This window comes from Chiloscyllium punctatum, chromosome 30, assembly GCF_047496795.1.
Source record: "Chiloscyllium punctatum isolate Juve2018m chromosome 30, sChiPun1.3, whole genome shotgun sequence".
NCBI lineage: Eukaryota > Metazoa > Chordata > Chondrichthyes > Orectolobiformes > Hemiscylliidae > Chiloscyllium > Chiloscyllium punctatum.
The window spans coordinates 9298044-9317161 of NC_092768.1; the positions used below are offsets into that span (position 1 = coordinate 9298044).

General features: G+C 44.0%; 1 protein-coding gene across 1 annotated transcript in view; it reads right to left on the reverse strand.

The window, feature by feature from the left end:
• LOC140455077 (vesicle-trafficking protein SEC22b-like) overlaps nt 1-18941 on the reverse strand; it is a 28221-nt gene extending 9280 nt beyond the window's left edge. Inside the window, exon 1 of the mRNA XM_072549742.1 lies at nt 18676-18941. Within this exon, the coding sequence (XP_072405843.1) occupies nt 18676-18750 (75 nt within the window). The 5' untranslated portion in view covers nt 18751-18941. The remainder of the gene's footprint in view (nt 1-18675) is intronic.
• Between the last annotated feature and the right edge of the window lie 177 nt (nt 18942-19118).

Sequence of the window (19118 nt, forward strand, 5' to 3'; positions counted from 1 at the left end):
CAGTGCGAGGGAGTATCAGGTATTTTCCTGACTCTCTGACCAGGCCCCACTGTCTGATTACCCTTTGCCTTCTCCCGGAGTGATGTTTAATTCTATTGCTGCACAGTTGTAAGGACAGGTCCGCAATAAGATGGGGAATATTTGGAGTGGACAGAGATGCTATTGCCACTCCAAGTGCTGTGGCCCGGTAGTTAGCACTGCTGCCTCACAGCACCAGGGACCCGGGTTCGAACCCAGCCTTGGGTGACTGTCTGTGTGGAGCTTGCACACTCTCCCCGTGTCTGTGTGGGTTTGCTCCCACCGTGCAAAGGCACCCATTTTAAATGGGTTAGCCATGGGAAACGCAGGGTTAAAGGGATCGGGTGCTGCCGATGGGAAGCTGTGAACTCGATGGGCTGAATTCCCAAACTCCACACGAGAGGGATTCTATCGTTCCAGATCCAATGCTCACCAGGTCCAAGAAGACTGGTTGGGTAAAGCACGAACATTAGAGTAGGTTGTTGAATGTTAGTAAGAGTGGAATTGGGGGAAGAGGAGCGAGGCGAAAGGGGGATTAACACAAAGTTGTAGCAGTGTAAAGACGGGCTCACACACTCATGACAGTGCAGCACACCATCAGTACTGACTCTCTGACAGAGATTTAAATACAGAGTAATGGATACCTGGGAGTGAGTTACAGACTGGAATCTAATCGAGGGGTTCAGATGGTTTATATACAGAATAATGGATACCTGGGGGTGAGTTACAGACTGGAATCTAATCGAGGGGTTCAGATGGTTTATATAGAGAATAATGGATACCTGGGAGTGAGTTACAGACTGGAATCTAATCGAGGGGTTCAGATGGTTTATATAGAGAATAATGTATACCTGGGAGTGAGTTACAGACTGGAATCTAATCGAGGGGTTCAGATGGTTTGTATACAGAATACTGGATACCTGGGAGTGAGTTATAGACTGGAATCTAACCGAGGGGTTCAGATGGTTTATATAGAGAATAATGGATACCTGGGGGTGAGTTACAGACTGGAATCTAATCGAGGGATTCAGATGGTTTATATACAGAATAATGGATACCTAGGAGTGAGTTACAGACTGGAATCTAATCGAGGGGTTCAGATGGTTTATATATAGAATAATGGATACCTGGGAGTGAGTTACAGACTGGAATCTAATCGAGGGGTTCAGGTGGTTTATATATAGAATAATGTATACCTGGGAGTGAGTTACAGACTGGAATCTAATCGAAGGGTTCAGATGGTTTATATATAGAATAATGGATACCTGGGAGTGAGTTACAGACTGGAATCTAATCGAGGGGTTCAGATGGTTTATATACAGAATAATGGATACCTGGGAGTGAGTTACAGACTGGAATCTAATCGAGGGGTTCAGATGGTTTATATACAGAATAATGGATACCTGGGAGTGAGTTACAGACTGGAATCTAATCGAGGGGTTCAGATGGTTTATATACAGAATAATGGATACCTGGGAGTGAGTTACAGACTGGAATCTAATCGAGGGGTTCAGATGGTTTATATACAGAATAATGGATACCTGGGGGTGAGTTACAGACTGGAATCTAATCGAGGGGTTCAGATGGTTTATATACAGAATAATGGACACCTGGGAGTGAGTTACAGACTGGAATCTAATCGAGGGGTTCAGATGGTTTATATAGAGAATAATGTATACCTGGGAGTGAGTTACAGACTGGAATCAAATCGAGGGGTTCAGATGGTTTATATACAGAATAATGGATACCTGGGAGTGAGTTACAGACTGGAATCTAATCGAGGGGTTCAGATGGTTTATATAGAGAATAATGTATACCTGGGAGTGAGTTACAGACTGGAATCAAATCGAGGGGTTCAGATGGTTTGTATACAGAATAATGGATACCTGGGAGTGAGTTATAGACTAGAATCTAACCGAGGGGTTCAGATGGTTTATATAGAGAATAATGGATACCTGGGGGTGAGTTACAGACTGGAATCTAATCGAGGGGTTGAGATGGTTTATATATAGAATAATGGATACCTGGGAGTGAGTTAGAGACTCGAATCTAATCGAGGGGTTCAGACGGTTTATATACAGAATAATGGATACCTGGGGGTGAGTTAGAGACTCGAATCTAATCGAGGGGTTCAGATGGTTTATATACAGAATAATGGATACCTGGGGGTGAGTTACAGACTCGAATCTAATCGAGGGGTTCAGATGGTTTATATACAGAATAATGGATACCTGGGAGTGAGTTACAGACTGGAATCTAATCGAGGAGTTCAGATGGTTTATATACAGAATAATGGATACCTAGGAGTGAGTTACAGACTGGAATCTAATCGAGGGGTTCAGATGGTTTATACACAGAATAATGGATACCTGGGAGTGAGTTACAGACTCGAATCTAATCGAGGGGTTCAGGTGGTTTATATATCGAATAATGTATACCTGGGAGTGAGTTACATACTGGAATCTAATCGAGGGGTTCAGATGGTTTATATACAGAATAATGTATACCTAGGAGTGAGTTACAGACTGGAATCTAATCGAGAGGTTCAGATGGTTTATATACAGAATAATGTATACCTGGGAATGAGTTACAGACTGGAATCAAATCGAGGGGTTCAGATGGTTTATATACATAATAATGGATACCTGGGGGTGAGTTACAGACTGGAATCTAATCGAGGGGTTCAGATGGTTTATATACAGAATAATGGACACCTGGGAGTGAGTTACAGACTGGAATCTAATCGAGGGGTTCAGATGGTTTATATACAGAATAATGGATACCTGGGAGTGAGTTACAGACTGGAATCTAATCGAGGGGTTCAGGTGGTTTATGTCCAGAATAATGGATACCCGGGAGTGAGTTACAGAGTGGAATCTAATCGAGTGGTTCAGGTGGTTTATATACAGAATAATGGATACCCGGGAGTGAGTAACAGACTGGAATCTAATCGAGGGGTTCAGATGGTTTATATACATACTAATGGATACCTGGGAGTGAGTTACAGACTGGAATCTAATCGAGAGGTTCAGGTGGTTTATATAGACAATAATGGATACCTGGGGGTGAGTTACAGATTCGAATCTAATCGAGGGGTTCAGATGGTTTATATACAGAATAACGGATACCTGGGAGTGAGTTACAGACTGGAATCTAATCGAGAGGTTCAGGTGGTTTATATACAGAATAATGGATACCTGGGAGTGAGTTACAGACTGGAATCTAATCGAGGGGTTCAGACGGTTTATATACAGAATAATGGATACCTGGGGGTGAGTTACAGATTCGAATCTAATCGAGGGGTTCAGATGGTTTATATACAGAATAATCGATACCTGGGAGTGAGTTACAGGCTGGAATCCAATCGAGGGGTCCAGATGGTTTATATATAGAATAATGTATACCTGGGAGTGTGTTACAGACTGGAATCTAATCTCGGGGTTCAGATGGTTTATATACAGAATAATGGATACCTAGGAGTGAGTTACAGACTGGAATCTAATCGAGGGGTTCAGGTGGTTTATATACAGAATAATGGATACCTGGGAGTGAGTTACAGACTGGAATCTAATCGAGGGGTTCAGGTGGTTTATATACAGAATAATGGATACCTGGGGGTGAGTTACAGACTGGAATCTAATCGAGGGGTTCAGATGGTTTATATAGAGAATAATGGATACCTGGGGGTGTGTTACAGACTGGAATCTAATCGAGGGGTTCAGATGGTTTATGTATAGAATAATGTATAGCTGGGAGTGAGTTACAGACTGGAATCTAATCGAGGGGTTCAGATGGTTTATATACAGGATAATGGATACCTGGGAGTGAGTTACAGACTGGAAACTAATCGAGGGGTTCAGATGGTTTATATATAGAATAATGGATACCTGGGAGTGAGTTACAGACTGGAATCTAATCGAGGGGTTCAGATGGTTTATATTGAGAATAATGGATAACTGGGAGTGAGTTACAGACTGGAATCTAATCGAGGGGTCCAGATGGTTTATATATAGAATAATGGACACCTGGGAGTGAGTTACAGACTGGAATCTAATCGAGGGGTTCAGATGGTTTATATACAGAAAAATGGATACCTGGGAGTGAGTTACAGACTGGAATCTAATCGAGGGGTTCAGATGGTTTATATATAGAATAATGGATACCTGGGAGTGAGTTACAGACTGGAATCTAATCGAGGGGTTCAGTTGGTTTATACATAGAATGATGGATACCTGGGGGTGAGTTACAGACTGGAATCTAATCGAGGGGTTCAGATGGTTTATATACAGAATAATGGATACCTGGGAGTGAGTTACAGACTGGAATCTAATCGAGGGGTTCAGATGGTTTATGTATAGAATAATGTATACCTGGGAGTGAGTTACAGACTGGAATCTAATCGAGGGGTTCAGATGGTTTATGTACAGCATAATGTATACCTGGGAGTGAGTAACAGACTGGAATCTAATCGAGGGGTTCAGATGGTTTATATACAGAATAATGGATACCTGGGAGTGAGTTACAGACTGGAAACTAATTAAGGGGTTCAAATGGTTTATATACAGAATAATGGATACCTGGGGGTGAGTTACAGACTGGAATCTAATCGAGGGGTTCAGATGGTTTATATATAGAATAATGGATACCTGGGAGTGAGTTACAGACTGGAATCTAATCGAGGGGTTCAGACGGTTTATATGCAGAATAATGGATACCTGGGAGTGAGTTAAAGACTGGAATCTTATCGAGGGGTTCAGATGGTTTATATACAGAATAATGGATACCTGGGAGTGAGTTACAGACTGGAATCTAATCGAGGGGTTCAGTTGGTTTATATACAGAATAATGGATACCTGGGGGTGAGTTACAGACTGGAATCTAATCGAGGGGTTCAGATGGTTTATATACAGAATAATGGATACTTGGGTGTGAGTTACAGACTGGAATCTAATCGAGGGGTTCAGATGGTTTATACAGAGAATAATGGATACCTGGGAGTGAGTTACAGACTGGAATCTAATCGAGGGGTTCAGATGGTTTATATACAGAATAATGGATACCTGGGAGTGAGTTACAGACTGGAATCTAATCGAGGGGTTCAGATGGTGTATATACAGAATAATGGATACCTGGGGGTGAGTTACAGACTGGAATCTAATCGAGGGGTTCAGATGGTTTATATACAGGATAATGGATACCTGGGAGTGAGTTACAGACTGGAAACTAATCGAGGGGTTCAGTTGGTTTATATACAGAATAATGGATACCTGGGGTGAGTTACAGACTGGAATCTAATCGAGGGGTTCAGATGGTTTATATACAGAATAATGGATACCTGGGTGTGAGTTACAGACTGGAATCTAATCGAGGGGTTCAGATGGTTTATACAGAGAATAATGGAACCTGGGAGTGAGTTACAGACTGGAATCTAATCGAGGGGTTCAGATGGTTTATATACAGAATAATGGATACCTGGGAGTGAGTTACAGACTGGAATCTAATCGAGGGGTTCAGATGGTTTATATACAGAATAATGTCTACCTGGGAGTGAGTTACAGACTGGAATCTAATCGAGGGGTTCAGGTGTTTTATATACAGTAATGGATACCTGGGAGTGAGTTACAGACTGGAATCTAATTGAGGGGTTCAGATGGTTTATATACAGAATAATGGATACCTGGGGGTGAGTTACAGACTGGAATCTAATCGAGGGGTTCAGATGGTTTATATACAGAATAACGGATACCTGGGAGTGAGTTACAGACTGGAATCTAATCGAGGGGTTCAGATGGTTTATATACAGGATAATGGATACCTGGGAGTGAGTTACAGACTGGAATCTAATCGAGGGGTTCAGATGGTTTATATATAGAATAATGGATACCTGGGAGTGAGCTACAGACTGGAATCTAATCGAGGGGTTCAGATGGTTTATATACAGAATAATGGATACCTGGGGGTGAGTTACAGACTGGAATCTAATCGAGGGGTTCAGATGGTTGATATAGAGAATAATGGATACCTGGGAGTGAGTTACAGACTGGAATCTAATCGAGGGGTTCAGACGGTTTATATGCAGAATAATGGATACCTGGGAGTGAGTTAAAGACTGGAATCTAATCGAGGGGTTCAGATGGTTTATATACAGAATAATGGATACCTGGGGGTGAGTTACAGACTGGAATCTAATCGAGGGGTTCAGATGGTTTATATACAGAATAATGGATACCTGGGTGTGAGTTACAGACTGGAATCTAATCGAGGGGTTCAGATGGTTTATACAGAGAATAATGGATACCTGGGAGTGAGTTACAGACTGGAATCTAATCGAGGGGTTCAGATGGTTTATATTGAGAATAATGGATAACTGGGAGTGAGTTACAGACTGGAATCTAATCGAGGGGTCCAGATGGTTTATATATAGAATAATGGACACCTGGGAGTGAGTTACAGACTGGAATCTAATCGAGGGGTTCAGATGGTTTATATACAGAAAAATGGATACCTGGGAGTGAGTTACAGACTGGAATCTAATCGAGGGGTTCAGATGGTTTATATATAGAATAATGGATACCTGGGAGTGAGTTACAGACTGGAATCTAATCGAGGGGTTCAGTTGGTTTATACATAGAATGATGGATACCTGGGGGTGAGTTACAGACTGGAATCTAATCGAGGGGTTCAGATGGTTTATATACAGAATAATGGATACCTGGGAGTGAGTTACAGACTGGAATCTAATCGAGGGGTTCAGATGGTTTATGTATAGAATAATGTATACCTGGGAGTGAGTTACAGACTGGAATCTAATCGAGGGGTTCAGATGGTTTATGTACAGCATAATGTATACCTGGGAGTGAGTAACAGACTGGAATCTAATCGAGGGGTTCAGATGGTTTATATACAGAATAATGGATACCTGGGAGTGAGTTACAGACTGGAAACTAATTAAGGGGTTCAAATGGTTTATATACAGAATAATGGATACCTGGGGGTGAGTTACAGACTGGAATCTAATCGAGGGGTTCAGATGGTTTATATATAGAATAATGGATACCTGGGAGTGAGTTACAGACTGGAATCTAATCGAGGGGTTCAGACGGTTTATATGCAGAATAATGGATACCTGGGAGTGAGTTAAAGACTGGAATCTTATCGAGGGGTTCAGATGGTTTATATACAGAATAATGGATACCTGGGAGTGAGTTACAGACTGGAATCTAATCGAGGGGTTCAGTTGGTTTATATACAGAATAATGGATACCTGGGGGTGAGTTACAGACTGGAATCTAATCGAGGGGTTCAGATGGTTTATATACAGAATAATGGATACCTGGGTGTGAGTTACAGACTGGAATCTAATCGAGGGGTTCAGATGGTTTATACAGAGAATAATGGATACCTGGGAGTGAGTTACAGACTGGAATCTAATCGAGGGGTTCAGATGGTTTATATACAGAATAATGGATACCTGGGAGTGAGTTACAGACTGGAATCTAATCGAGGGGTTCAGATGGTGTATATACAGAATAATGGATACCTGGGGGTGAGTTACAGACTGGAATCTAATCGAGGGGTTCAGATGGTTTATATACAGGATAATGGATACCTGGGAGTGAGTTACAGACTGGAAACTAATCGAGGGGTTCAGTTGGTTTATATACAGAATAATGGATACCTGGGGTGAGTTACAGACTGGAATCTAATCGAGGGGTTCAGATGGTTTATATACAGAATAATGGATACCTGGGTGTGAGTTACAGACTGGAATCTAATCGAGGGGTTCAGATGGTTTATACAGAGAATAATGGAACCTGGGAGTGAGTTACAGACTGGAATCTAATCGAGGGGTTCAGATGGTTTATATACAGAATAATGGATACCTGGGAGTGAGTTACAGACTGGAATCTAATCGAGGGGTTCAGATGGTTTATATACAGAATAATGTCTACCTGGGAGTGAGTTACAGACTGGAATCTAATCGAGGGGTTCAGGTGTTTTATATACAGTAATGGATACCTGGGAGTGAGTTACAGACTGGAATCTAATTGAGGGGTTCAGATGGTTTATATACAGAATAATGGATACCTGGGGGTGAGTTACAGACTGGAATCTAATCGAGGGGTTCAGATGGTTTATATACAGAATAACGGATACCTGGGAGTGAGTTACAGACTGGAATCTAATCGAGGGGTTCAGATGGTTTATATACAGGATAATGGATACCTGGGAGTGAGTTACAGACTGGAATCTAATCGAGGGGTTCAGATGGTTTATATATAGAATAATGGATACCTGGGAGTGAGCTGCAGACTGGAATCTAATCGAGGGGTTCAGATGGTTTATATACAGAATAATGGATACCTGGGGGTGAGTTACAGACTGGAATCTAATCGAGGGGTTCAGATGGTTGATATAGAGAATAATGGATACCTGGGAGTGAGTTACAGACTGGAATCTAATCGAGGGGTTCAGACGGTTTATATGCAGAATAATGGATACCTGGGAGTGAGTTAAAGACTGGAATCTAATCGAGGGGTTCAGGTGGTTTATATACAGAATAATGGATACCTGGGAGTGAGTTACAGACTGGAATCTAATCGAGGGGTTCAGTTGGTTTATATACAGAATAATGGATACCTGGGGGTGAGTTACAGACTGGAATCTAATCGAGGGGTTCAGATGGTTTATATACAGAATAATGGATACCTGGGTGTGAGTTACAGACTGGAATCTAATCGAGGGGTTCAGATGGTTTATACAGAGAATAATGGATACCTGGGAGTGAGTTACAGACTGGAATCTAATCGAGGGGTTCAGATGGTTTATATACAGAATAATGGATACCTGGGAGTGAGTTACAGACTGGAATCTAATCGAGGGGTTCAGATGGTTTATATACAGAATAATGGATAACTGGGAGTGAGTTACAGACTGGAATCTAATCGAGGGGTTCAGGTGTTTTATATACAGAATAATGGATACCTGGGAGTGAGTTACAGACTGGAATCTAATTGAGGGGTTCAGATGGTTTATATACAGAATAATGGATACCTGGGGGTGAGTTACAGACTGGAATCTAATCGAGGGGTTCAGATGGTTTATATACAGAATAACGGATACCTGGGAGTGAGTTACAGACTGGAATCTAATCGAGGGGTTCAGATGGTTTATATACAGGATAATGGATACCTGGGAGTGAGTTACAGACTGGAAACTAATCGAGGGGTTCAGATGGTTTATATATAGAATAATGGATACCTGGGAGTGAGCTACAGACTGGAATCTAATCGAGGGGTTCAGATGGTTTATATACAGAATAATGGATACCTGGGGGTGAGTTACAGACTGGAATCTAATCGAGGGGTTCAGATGGTTTATATATAGAATAACGGATACCTGGGAGTGAGTTACAGACTGGAATCTAATCGAGGGGTTCAGGTGGTTTATATACAGAATAATGGATACCTAGGAGTGAGTTACAGACTGGAATCTAATCGAGGGGTTCAGATGGTTTATATACAGAATAATGTATACCTGGGAGTGACTTACAGACTGGAATCTAATCGAGGGGTTCAGATGGTTTATATACAGAATAATGGATACCTGGGAGTGAGTTACAGACTGGAATCTAATCGAGGGGTTCAGATGGTTTATATACAGAATAATGTATACCTGGGAGTGAGTTACAGACTGGAATCTAATCGAGGGGTTCAGATGGTTTATATACAGAATAATGGATACCTGGGAGTGAGTTACAGACTGGAATCTAATCGAGGGGTTCAGATGGTTTATATACAGAATAATGTATACCTGGGAGTGAGTTACAGATTGGAATCTAATCGAGGTGTTCAGATGGTTTATATACAGAATAATGTATACCTGGGAGTGAGTTACAGACTGGAATCTAATCGAGGGGTTCAGATGATTTATGTTCAGAATAATGGATACCTGGGGGTGAGTTACAGACTGGAATCTATTCGAGGGGTTCAGATGGTTTGAGAATAATGGATAACTGGGAGTGAGTTACAGACTGGAATCTAATCGAGGGGTTCAGATGGTTTATATACAGAATAATGGATACCTGGGGGTGAGTTACAGACTGGAATCTAATCGAGGGGTTCAGATGGTTTATATACAGAATAATGGATACCTGAGAGTGAGTTACAGACTGGAATCTAATCGAGGGGTTCAGATGGTTTATATCCAGAATAATGGATACCTGGGAGTGAGTTACAGACTGGAATCTAATCGAGGGGTTCAGTTGGTTTATATACAGAATAATGGATACCTGGGGGTGAGTTACAGACTGGAATCTAATCGAGGGGTTCAGATGGTTTATATACAGAATAATGGATACCTGGGTGTGAGTTACAGACTGGAATCTAATCGAGGGGTTCAGATGGTTTATATACAGAATAACGGATAACTGGGAGTGAGTTACAGACTGGAATCTAATCGAGGGGTTCAGATGGTTTATGTACAGAATAACGGATACCTGGGAGTGAGTTACAGACTGGAATCTAATCGAGGTGTTCAGATGGTTTATATACAGAATAATGGATACCTGGGAGTGAGTTACAGACTGGAATCTAATCGAGGGGTTCAGATGGTTTATATACAGAATAATGGATACCTGGGGGTGAGTTACAGACTGGAATCTAATCGAGAGGTTCAGATGGTTTATATACAGAATAATGGATACCTGGGAGTGAGGTACAGACTGGAATCTAATCGAGGGGCTCAGATGGTTTATATACAGAATAATGGATACCTGGGAGTGAGGTACAGACTGGAATCTAATCGAGGGGTTCAGATGGTTTATATACAGAATAATGGATACCTAGGAGTGAGTTACATACTGGAATCTAATCGAGGGGTTCAGATGGTTAAAATACAGAATAATGTATACCTGGGAGTGAGTTACAGACTGGAATCTAATCGAGGGGTTCAGATGGTTTATATACAGAATAATGGATACCTGGGAGTGAGTTACAGACTGGAATCTAATCGAGGGGTTCAGATGGTTTATATACAGAATAATGGATACCTGGGAGTGAGTTACAGACTGGAATCTAATCGAGGGGTTCAGATGGTTTATATACAGAATAATGAATACCTGGGGGTAAGTTACAGACTGGAATCTAATCGAGGGGTTCAGATGGTTTATATTGAGAATAATGGATAACTGGGAGTGAGTTACAGACTGGAATCTAATCGAGGGGTTCAGATAGTTTATATACAGAATAATGGATACCTGGGAGTGAGTTACAGACTGGAATCTAATCGAGGAGTTCAGATGGTTTATATAGAGAATAATGGATACCTGGGAGTGACTTACACACTGGAATCTAATCGAGGGGTTCAGATGGTTGATATAGAGAATAATGGATACCTGGGAGTGAGTTACAGACTGGAATCTAATCGAGGGGCTCAGATGGTTTATATACAGGATAATGGATACCTGGGAGTGAGTTACAGACTGGAAACTAATCGAGGGGTTCAGATGTTTTATATACAGTATAATGGATACCTGGGAGTGAGTTACAGACTGGAAACTAATCGAGGGGTTCAGATGGTTTATATATAGAATAATGGATACCTGGGAGTGAGCTACAGACTGGAATCTAATCGAGGGGTTCAGATGGTTTATATACAGAATAATGGATACCTGGGGGTGAGTTACAGACTGGAATCTAATCGAGGGGTTCAGATGGTTTATATACAGAATAATGGATACCTGAGAGTGAGTTACAGACTGGAATCTAATCGAGGGGTTCAGATGGTTTATATCCAGAATAATGGATATCTGGGAGTGAGTTACACACTGGAATCTAATCGAGGGGTTCAGATGGTTTATATACAGAATAATGGATACCTCGGAGTGAGTTACAGACTGGAATCTAATCGAGGCGTTCAGATGGTTTATATACAGAATAACGGATACCTGGGAGTGAGTTACAGACTGGAATCTAATCGAGGGGTTCAGATGGTTTATGTACAGAATAACGGATACCTGGGAGTGAGTTACAGACTGGAATCTAATCGAGGTGTTCAGATGGTTTATATACAGAATAATGGATACCTGGGAGTGAGTTACAGACTGGAATCTAATCGAGAGGTTCAGATGGTTTATATACAGAATAATGGATACCTGGGAGTGAGGTACAGACTGGAATCTAATCGAGGGGCTCAGATGGTTTATATACAGAATAATGGATACCTGGGAGTGAGGTACAGACTGGAATCTAATCGAGGGGTTCAGATGGTTTATATACAGAATAATGGATACCTAGGAGTGAGTTACAGACTGGAATCTAATCGAGGGGTTCAGATGGTTTATATACAGAATAATGGATACCTGGGGGTGAGTTACAGACTGGAATCTAATCGAGGGGTTCAGATGGTTTATATACAGAATAATGTATACCTGGGAGTGAGTTACAGACTGGAATCTAATCGAGGGGTTCAGATGGTTTATGTACAGAATAATGGATACCTGGGAGTGAGTTACAGACTGGAATCTAATCGAGGGGTTCAGATGGTTTATATACAGAATAATGAATACCTGGGGGTGAGTTACAGACTGGAATCTAATCGAGGGGTTCAGATGGTTTATATACAGAATAATGTATACCTGGGAGTGAGTTACACACTGGAATCTAATCGAGGGGTTCAGATGGTTTATATACAGAATAATGGATACCTCGGAGTGAGTTACAGACTGGAATCTCATCGAGGGGTTCAGTTGGTTTATATACAGAATAATGGATACCTGGGGGTGAGTTACAGACTGGAATCTAATCGAGGGGTTCAGATGGTTTATATATAGAATAATGGATACCTGGGTGTGAGTTACAGACTGGAATCTAATCGAGGGGTTCAGATGGTTTATATATAGAATAATGGATACCTAGGAGTGTGTTACAGACTGGAATCTAATCGAGGCGTTCAGATGGTTTATATACAGAATAACGGATACCTGGGAGTGAGTTACAGACTGGAATCTAATCGAGGGGTTCAGATGGTTTATGTACAGAATAACGGATACCTGGGAGTGAGTTACAGACTGGAATCTAATCGAGGTGTTCAGATGGTTTATATACAGAATAATGGATACCTGGGAGTGAGTTACAGACTGGAATCTAATCGAGGGGTTCAGATGGTTTATATACAGAATAATGGATACCTGGGGGTGAGTTACAGACTGGAATCTAATCGAGAGGTTCAGATGGTTTATATACAGAATAATGGATACCTGGGAGTGAGGTACAGACTGGAATCTAATCGAGGGGCTCAGATGGTTTATATACAGAATAATGGATACCTGGGAGTGAGGTACAGACTGGAATCTAATCGAGGGGTTCAGATGGTTTATATACAGAATAATGGATACCTAGGAGTGAGTTACAGACTGGAATCTAATCGAGGGGTTCAGATGGTTTATATACAGAATAATGGATACCTGGGGGTGAGTTACAGACTGGAATCTAATCGAGGGGTTCAGATGGTTTATATACAGAATAATGTATACCTGGGAGTGAGTTACAGACTGGAATCTAATCGAGGGGTTCAGATGGTTTATGTACAGAATAATGGATACCTGGGAGTGAGTTACAGACTGGAATCTAATCGAGGGGTTCAGATGGTTTATAGACAGAATAATGAATACCTGGGGGTGAGTTACAGACTGGAATCTAATCGAGGGGTTCAGATGGTTTATATACAGAATAATGGATACCTGGGAGTGAGTTACAGACTGGAATCTAATCGAGGGGTTCAGATGGTTTATATACAGAATAATGGATACCTGGGAGTGAGTTACAGACTGGAATCTAATCGAGGGGTTCAGATGGTTTATATAGAGAATAATGGATACCTGGGAGTGACTTACAGACTGGAATCTAATCGAGGGGTTCAGATGGTTGATATAGAGAATAATGGATACCTGGGAGTCAGTTACAGACTGGAATCTAATCGAGGGGTTCAGATGGTTTATATACAGAATAATGGATACCTGGGGGTGAGTTACAGACTGGAATCTAATCGAGGGGTTCAGATGGTTTATATAGAGAATAATGGATACCTGGGGGTGAGTTACAGACTGGAATCTAATCGAGGGGTTCAGATGGTTTATATACAGAATAATGGATACCTGGGAGTGAGTTACAGACTGGAATCTAATCGAGGGGTTCAGATGGTTTATATATTGAATAATGGATACCTGGGAGTGAGTTACAGACTGGAATCTAATCGAGGGGTTCAGATGGTTTATATACAGAATAATGGATACCTGGGAGTGAGTTACAGACTGGAATCTAATCGAGGGGTTCAGATGGTTTATATACAGAATAATGGATACCTGGGAGTGAGTTTCAGACTGGAATCTAATCGAGGGGTTCAGATGGTTGATATACAGAATAATGGATACCTGGGAGTGAGTTACAGACTGGAATCTAATCGAGGAGTTCAGATGGTTTATATAGAGAATAATGGATACCTGGGAGTGAGTTACAGACTGGAATCTAATCGAGGGGTTCAGATGGTTGATATACAGAATAATGGATACCTGGGGGTGAGTTACAGACTGGAATCTAATCGAGGGGTTCAGATGGTTTATGAATGGAATAGTGGGCTACTGTCCTTCCCCTACCCCTGTGTCCCTTGATGTTTTGAAGACAGAGACCTGTCTTGTGTTTATGACACAAGATTTCGAGGCAGATAGTTACTCTCTGCTTTGTCCCTCAATCAGCTCACGGCTGATCTCTTTGTTTTTCTGATTTCCTATCTATTCCCAAGAACCCTCAGTTCCCTTGCCTGACAGGAATCTTCTTCAGTCCTGAAATCATCCACTCCCATCCCGTGAGGTAAGGAGTTTCTAAGTGGTGCAGCCATGTGAAATTCCCTTCATCTCTGCCCTGGACAGGGTGGCTTTCAGCTTAAAACAGTGTCCTTCGTCCTGGACGTATCCACTTGGAACCACATCCACCTTGTCCAGTACTGCATACCCTTCATCAAGTTGTTCCCCACTTTTCCCAACTCCAGTGGACACAAGCCCGGCTTCATAGAATCTTCACAGATTCCTTTCAGTGTAGAAACTGTAAGATGGTTTGGCCCACACTGCACAGCATCCCACCCACACCAATCCCCCTATCCCTGTATTCCCCATGGCTAATTCCCCTAGCCTGCACATCCCTGGACACGCTGCGCAATTTAGCCCGGCCAATCCATCCTGACCTGCATACCTTTGGACTGTGGGAGGAAACCGGAGCACCCGGAGGGAACCCACACAGACTCGGCGGAGAATGTGCAAACTCCACGCGGACAGTTGCCCGAGGCTGGAATCGAACCTGGGTCCCTGGTGCTGTGAGGCAGCAGTGCTCACCACTGAGCCACCGTGCCACTCTTACAAAGCACAAAGAAGAAAATTTACAGGCCAGGAACAGGCCCTTCGGCCCTCCAAGCCTGTGCTGATCCAAATGTACTGTCTAAACCTGTCGCCCAATTCCTAAGGATCTGTATCCCTCTACTCCCCACCTACTCGTGCATCTGTCCAGACCCACCTTAAATGAATCTCCCGTGCCTGCCTCTACCACCTCTGCTGGCAACACGTTCCAGACACCCACCACCCTCTGTGTGAAGTACATGCCACGTGTATCCCCCTTAAACGTTCCATCTCTCACCTTGAAAGTGTGACCTCTCATTATTGAATCCCTCACCCTGGGAAAAGGCTGGTCTCTATCCACCCTGTCTATACCCTTCATGATTTTGTAAACCTCAATCAGGTCCCCCCCCCCCCCCCCATCTCCTTTTTTCTGGTGAAAACAATCCTAACCTACTCAACCTCTCTTCATAGCTCGCACCTTCCATACCAGGCAACATCCTCGTAAACACCTTCTCTGCCCCCTCTCCCAAGCGTCCACATCCCTTTGGGAATGTGGTGACCAGAACTGGACACAGTATTCTAAATGCGGCCGAACCAACGTCGTGTACAAGTTTAACATGGTACATGCTCTTGTTGCACCTATTCTCAAAAACCATCTCATTTTGGGTGTCAGTCAAGTTATATCCTTAACATGAGGAGACTGAATTGCACACCGTGTCCTCGATGTGGTCTCACCAATGTCCACTATAACTGGAGCAAGATGTCCTTTTACAATCAAGTCCCCTGGCGTTGTATCGATTCGTCTCATCACGTGTTGGAGCTGGACGCTGACATTTGGTCACTCCAACAGTCGCTCACCCAGACCCCTCTGCGCCTCAGATTCTGCACTCATTCCCTCACGTTCCTGTTTCACGTTCCCTTTCTACTCAAGAGTCTCCACAACACTCGGAGGCACCAGATTCCAGAGACCCACCAGCCTCTGAGTGACCAAATTCCTTTCCATCTCGGTGCTGAACCTGAGAATGCTTCCCCCTAATTCTAAACTTTCCCCCCGCCCTCCCCAAAGCCAGAGGAAACAAACTTCCCACACCCATCAGTGCTAACCACTGAGCCATGGTGCGGCCCACTTGATATTAATAACAGTTGAATCCCCATCCCCATCCTCACAGCACCAGGGACCCGGGTTCGATTCCAGCCTCGGGCGACTGTCTGTGTGGAGTTTGCACATTCTCCCCCGTGGGAAACGCAGGCTTATAGGGGTGGGGGGGGTGGGTTGGGTCTGGGTGAGCTGCCCTTTGGAGGGCCAGTATGGACTCGACAGGCCGACAGGCCTCCACACCACATGGGGGTCTGTGGCTGATCCGACACCTGCATTCCTGCCCTTTTCCCTCAATTTCCGACTGGTCAAGAACCCATCTACCTCCCCTTTGAATATACACGAGGGCTCTGTGCACCTCCCCCTCCCCCCCCCTCTCCAAACCCCCCGCCACTCTCATTCTGACTCTCTCTCTCTCTCTCTCTCTCTGTGAATCCCAAACACTCACAGCCCTCTGACTAAATGAACGCAGAGCTGGGGCAGGCTGGTGTGCTGGCACTACAGGGAGGGTGTGACCCAGCTGTGGGTTCCCAGGTGGTATGGGGTGACACAATCCTGGCAAAACAGGTTCACAGCTCCACCTCCTCCCTCCCTCCCATTACCCCGGCTCCAGGAGGACATCAACAGGCCATATGGGACTGTTAGCATGCAAACTAACAGATGTGGGACACGTCTGTGGGTGTGTGTGTGTGTCTTTGTATGTGTGTGTCCCTGTGTGTATGTGTGTGGGTCTGTGTGTGTCTCTGTGTCCCTGTGTGTGTGTGTGTGTGTGTGTGTCTCTCTGTGTGTGTGTCCCTGTGTGTGTCTGTGTGTATCTCTGTGTGTGTCTCTCTCTATGTGTGCGTGTGTCCCTGTGTCTGTGCGTTTCTGTGTGTGTGTGTGTCTCTATATGTGTGTGTGTCCCTGTGTCTGTGTGTGTGTCTCTATATGTGTGTGTGTGTCCCTGTGTGTATCTCTGTGTGTGTCTCTCTCTCTCTCTCTCTGTGCGTGTGTCCCAGTGTGTGTGTCTATGTGTGTGTGTGTCCCTGTGTCTGTATGTGTCTCTATATGTGTGTGTCTCTCTCTATGCGTGTGTGTGTGTGTGTGTGTGTGTGTCTATGTGTGTGTGTCTGTGTGTGTCTCTCTCTCTGTGTTTGTGTCTGTGTGTGTCTGTGTGTGTGTGTGTGTCCCAGTGTGTGTGTGTCTCTATATGTGTGTGTGTCCCTGTGTGTGTGTGTGTGTCTGTGTGTGTGTGTCCGTCCCTGTGTGTGTGTCCGTCCCTGTGTCTGTGTGTGTCTCCCTCTAAGTGTGTGTGTCCCAGTGTGTGTGTGTGTCTCTATGCGTGCGTGTGTGTGTGTCTGTGTGTGTCTCTATATGTGTGTGTGTCCCTGTATGTGGCTGTGTATCTCTATATGTGTGTGTGTGTGTGTGTGTCCCTGTGTGTGTCTGTGTGTCTCTATATGTGTGTGTGTCCCTGTGTGTCTCTGTCCCTGTGTGTGTGTGTGTCCCTGTGTGTGTGTGTGTGTGTGTCCCTGTGTGTGTCCCTGTGTGTCTTTGTCCCTGTGTCTGTGTGTGTCCCTGTGTGTGTGTGTGTGTCCCTGTGTGTGTCCCTGTGTGTCTCTGTCCCTGTGTCTGTGTGTGTCTCTGTATGTGTGTGTGTGTGTGTGTCCCTGTGTGTGTCCCTGTGTGTGTCCCTGTGTGTCTCTGTCCCTGTGTCTGTGTGTGTCTCTGTATGTGTGTGTGTGTGTGTGTGTGTGTCCCTGTGTGTGTCTGTGTGTCTCTATATGTGTGTGTGTCCCTGTGTGTGTCCCTGTGTGTCTCTGTCCCTGTGTCTGTGTGTGTCTCTGTATGTGTGTGTGTGTGTGTGTGTGTGTCCCTGTGTGTGTGTCTATACTGGGATGCATGCACAGAGCTCATCCCTCTTTATAACAACACAAAGGCCCTGCATTAATCTGACTGTCCTTGTATTCCACACAAACCCAGCTGTGTGTCTTCACAGTGCGTCTGGCTGCTTTGCCCTCAGGGTCTCAGTAGCTGGGGATGGTCAGTGTGAGTGTGGGACACACACACACACACACACACACAGAGACACAGAGGGGACAGGCTGTCTCACTCCTGGTCTCTGCAGCAGCCCTCCTATCTCCAGCCGGTCTCCCCTCCCTCCTTCTCTCCCTCCCTCTCTCCCAAGCACCTTTACCTGCTCGTTCTCCTGCATGGAAGCGGCCAGGGGTAGCCCATCAGCCACCCGGGCGATCATGGTCATCAGGATCATCTTGCTGTAGCGGCTGAGTGTGTGTTAGAGACACACACACACACACACACACACAGAGAGCTGCTGCTGCTGCAGCTGGAGGGCTGGCTGTGTGTTAGAGATACACAGAGAGAGGCACACACACACAAACAGGGAGGGAGAGAGAGACGGAGCTGCAGCAGCTGGAAGTAAACTCCGAGAGCCCCAGGAGAGAGGGAGGGAGAGGGAGAGAGAGAGAGAGAGAGAGAGAGTGACGTGGCTGTTTCCACACTGCAGCTCCGCGTCAGCACCTTCACCACCCACACCCACACTCAACACACACTCACAGATATACACACAGGCACACACACTCACAGATACACACACACACACACAGATACACACACACA